A 4090-nucleotide genomic window follows, 5' to 3' on the forward strand; every position below is an offset into this window, starting at 1 on the left:
TCTAAGAGGGCTTCTTCCCCTTTAGCCACCAGCAGAGAACTGCCTCCCTTAGTTTCAGCCTGGGGTTTATATGGGTCCAAGGCCCTGCCCCTTCCTGCTAGCTGACCAGGTACAGGTGCTGACTAATTTCCACCTTATCCGGTTGCCATGGCCACCTGCACCTGGGCTCCTGCCTGGCTCTTTGGGCTCTCCCCAGGCAGTTCCTGCTCTTCTAGGAGCAGGGCACCTTAGTGCCCTGCGACACAGTGCACCCCAATTTCAAAGCCCACTTGGGCAACACATCCAGTTAGAAGGAGATCCCATCTAGGTGGCCCAGTAGTTGTGCTTCTGCAGATCCCAAGGGCTCCATAGCACAAGAGGTTTTATTCCATCAAATCTCTGGGAATGCATGAAACCTTAAGGTACTTGTGCATTTCAATTAATGAGGGTTCAGATACCTTAGGTTTGACCCTGCAATCCATGAATATGGTTTAAAAAGATGCTGTTTGCTCTGTTATGTGATGTATCATTTAATTTCTACTTTTTTCACTTTAGGACTAAAGCTTAGGTTCGGCTTCTAATATTTTTCTTGCTATACCTTCTCTCCCATGCAGTGATAATATATTCATTAGCGCTTGCCCTGCTGTCCTTCGGAGAAAAATGATGGGGCAGGAAGGAAAGATATGTAGGTGCAGTAATCATCAGATGCCATATGTGTCAGACCTGGAGTATGATCACCTTATTAACAACCAGATGTCTTCCCAGGAACAAATCTTAGTGGTCTGTGTATCTTCTTCATTGCAAACAAACGAGGATCCTAGGGAAGACGAATTAGAGCAGCTATATGAGAAAAAGAACAGGAACAGAAGTATGCCTTGTGTTCAGGTGGGTTTCATTTGGGCTAGAACATATATATAGGGTACATCCAGACATGTGTGCATGTGCCATTCGCAGCACCACAGTCCTGTCTGTGGCACTGCAAATTGCACACGCCACACATGCAGGCATTTGCTGCACTGCTAATTTGCAGCACAGTGCGGGTTTTTTGACACTGGGAGAGCCTGGTGTCAAAAAAAACAGCATCAGAAAAATGTGGCATGGCACATGTGCCAGCAGCATGCACTGCCTAAAATCAGAGCCTGGCTGGCCAGAGCCAGGCCAGGCTCTGCGCACCTGGATCACCACTGCTGGAGCCCCGGGAGGCTCCCAGGACTCCAGGTAAGGCTGATGGGGCCAGCCCAGGTGCTGGCCCCAGCCAACCCTACCCCACCCAGGGCAATTTGCTGTACATCAGAGCGCATGTGCAGGGGCACTTCCTGAGGACAACTACCATATCTGTGCCACTGCTAGTTTTCCTCAGGGAATGCACTTTCCCACTCATCTGGACATGCCCATATTGTAGCACACAGTTGAAGGTTTTAAAAGATAGCAATTGGACCTTTTTGTTTGTTTGTTTAATGTGTCAACAAAATCTTCAGCTTTTTGTTAAAGTGACCCTGGAATTTTATAGGATCCCCAGTCCTAGGACAGCCCACATGGTGGGAGTGTCCTGGAACTGCAGACCCTAAAAGCCTGGAGTCCCCAGCAGACTACTAAATGAGCTGGCAGGACACCTGTGTTTTGGCAGAAGTTTTTTCAGCAATCAACATTGTCTCATGAAAAACTGTTTTGTTGAAAAATCCTAGCTAGCTCATGCATATATATATTTACTTTTTTTCTGTCATAAAACTCTGAGTAGTGGAATCAATACAAGACTTTCTTTTCATGTATTTGGGGTCAAGCTTAAAGGCATACTGTAAAATAGGTTTTGCAAAGTGGGTCTGACCAGTCTATACCAGTGAAACCTGTAAGCAAAGGCACCAGAAAATGTGAGGCACAGGGTTTTCTGGTTCTGTTTAAAAAAAAAAAAAACAGGAGGAAGGAGGCTAAAAAAAGTTGGAGGGGGTAAACTGAAGAGTGGCTTCTTTAACTAACACTCTCCTACTCTTGCTTTTACTGATTAATTGGTTGATTTGATTTTTCAGTCCCTGGGACCTTGTCTGAACATTCCCCAATAACGCTAGCAATAATGGGAACACTTGTATAGACCTGACTCAGGTGTTGTAACAATCTATCATCTAGACTCAGACCATAGGGTTACTTGCAGTCTTACAGAAAATCAGAAATTGGCCCCATAGTTTGTATCTACCCTAATTTATAATTGGAAATGTTAATATACAAGGGGTGAAATCCTGGCATTGTTGAGATCAATGGGAAAACTCCATTTGGTTCTGTCTGGGGTCATAATTTTAATTCAAGAAGTCTAAAGCAGAGGTTAGATCAAACACAGGTTAACAGCTATACTTTGCCAAGAGAAGTGGAACTGACACAGCTCTTAAGTATTTAGTCACAGCTTCATGGCAATAGAAGTGGTGTCAAAGGAGGTGATCATGAGTGTGCGTGTGTTGACTTGTGCATATTGCTCTTCTCTGCCCTGGGATCTTGTGCTCAAAATCCCACTAGGATCATAAATGGAGAACAGTTTGCATTTCCATCCTAAACCTACATTGATGTTTGCCCACCTCACAACCCAGGCTTCTAGTCAGAGAAGGACATGAGGAAACTTGCACAGTGCCTGGCTGCCATTGGTTCTTTCATAAATGCTGGATTAAAGGTTAAAGTTACAGGCTTAGTGCAACAAAGAAACCCACAAGGAGAAATCCAATACCTAGGAACCCCATTGCCAAAGTTTTTGTGCTCAGACAACTGCCTTTCCCAGTTGCAAAGAAGATCATTCAATTCAGTTCACCCTTGCTTATTCAGAGGGAATATTAGGCCCCCTCAATTGGTATAAGATTTATAGCTGACTTATTGCTTAACTGCACTTCCTATGTTGCTTCAGGGTCGTCTGGACTCCTTCCGCCTCCTTAAATATGACATCAGCACTGCAGATGAATTTACAGGTCATAAAGGCTCTTTACTGGTACAAAGGCATAATGTTGCTCCTGGCATGTTTTTGGTATGTTACAGCTATTACTACTTTCTATAGGTACAGGCAAATACTTTGTGTTTAGTGATATTGCTACTGTATTATAACACAACTATGACCTCACAGTTGCCATCAGGCTGTAAATTGTGTCTGTTCAGTCTTTGAGTAGTAGCAGGAATAGAATTCTAATTTTTTTCTCTCCAGAAGATCAGGTCTATTGCCCCATGAGCCTCAACTCTCCTTTAGCTTCACCTCTTTCAATAGTGTTCCCTCCATTCTTTCCCCTTTCCCTAACCTTTATATTTAAATGACCTTATTCCTTTCTATTTAGTACCTCTGCTCTCTGCAAGACCATTCATAATGTGATGAAGTAGACCAGTGTTTTTCAACCTGGGGTCCACAGACTATGTCTAAGAGGTCCATGAAAGATGACTATGACCAATCAAAACTATATGAATACTCACACCAACAATTCAAAAGGGTCTGCACCTCCATTCAAAATTTCAAAGCGGTCTACTCTGTACCTCCATTCAAGATTTTTTAGGGGTCCACAAATTAAAAAAATGCTGAAAACCACTGAAGTAGTCCATAGCCTACAAAAGTTTATGCCCCCTGAATGAGTTAGTCTGTAAGGTGCCACACTGCCCTGTCTTCTCTAGCTGTTAGCAATGTAGGGTTTATGGAACCAATTGAGCCAATATAATCATGGCCAGCAGAGTGCTGTACATTAGGTCTGTGCGAAGCGGCTAGTAGTCGCTTTGGATTTGGCCAATTCAGAGGACAGTGATTTGATTCAGTGATACAAATCACTGACCCAAATTGACTCGGCCAAACCAGATTCGGAGATTTGGCTGCCACCGAGTCAGTCGAATCTCCAAATTCAACAGGCCCATTCCCCCACCCACTCTCCTAGCCCCACCAATGGCTGCCTCACTCGGCCCCAGTGTCCCAGCACTTAAAAAAAAAAAGCCTCAGTCACCGGCTCCTGCCAGGCAGGGGGGCAGTCCCCACTTCCCCCCATTGCCCCACACTGCTTGGGGGGAGGGGGCTTTGCCACAAGCCCCCAGAGGCCCTGATGGCCGCTGCAGCAGCTGGTGAGTATGGGGCTTTTTTTTTTTTTTTTTTTTAAAGAGATGGGGTGCC

The 4090-nt window shown here is 44.7% G+C and overlaps 1 protein-coding gene across 1 annotated transcript in view; it reads left to right on the forward strand.

Moving 5' to 3' along the window:
* LOC102380954 overlaps nucleotides 1–4090 on the forward strand; it is a gene marked incomplete at its 3' end in the record, with an annotated part of 76157 nt that overhangs the window by 58530 nt on the left and 13537 nt on the right. Inside the window, exons 14-15 of the mRNA XM_025193805.1 lie at nucleotides 594–864; nucleotides 2861–2977. Of these exons, the coding sequence (XP_025049590.1) occupies nucleotides 594–864; nucleotides 2861–2977 (388 nt within the window). The remainder of the gene's footprint in view (nucleotides 1–593; nucleotides 865–2860; nucleotides 2978–4090) is intronic.

The sequence above is a fragment of the Alligator sinensis genome, unplaced genomic scaffold, assembly GCF_000455745.1.
Source record: "Alligator sinensis unplaced genomic scaffold, ASM45574v1 scaffold1290_1, whole genome shotgun sequence".
NCBI classification, from domain to species: Eukaryota; Metazoa; Chordata; order Crocodylia; family Alligatoridae; genus Alligator; species Alligator sinensis.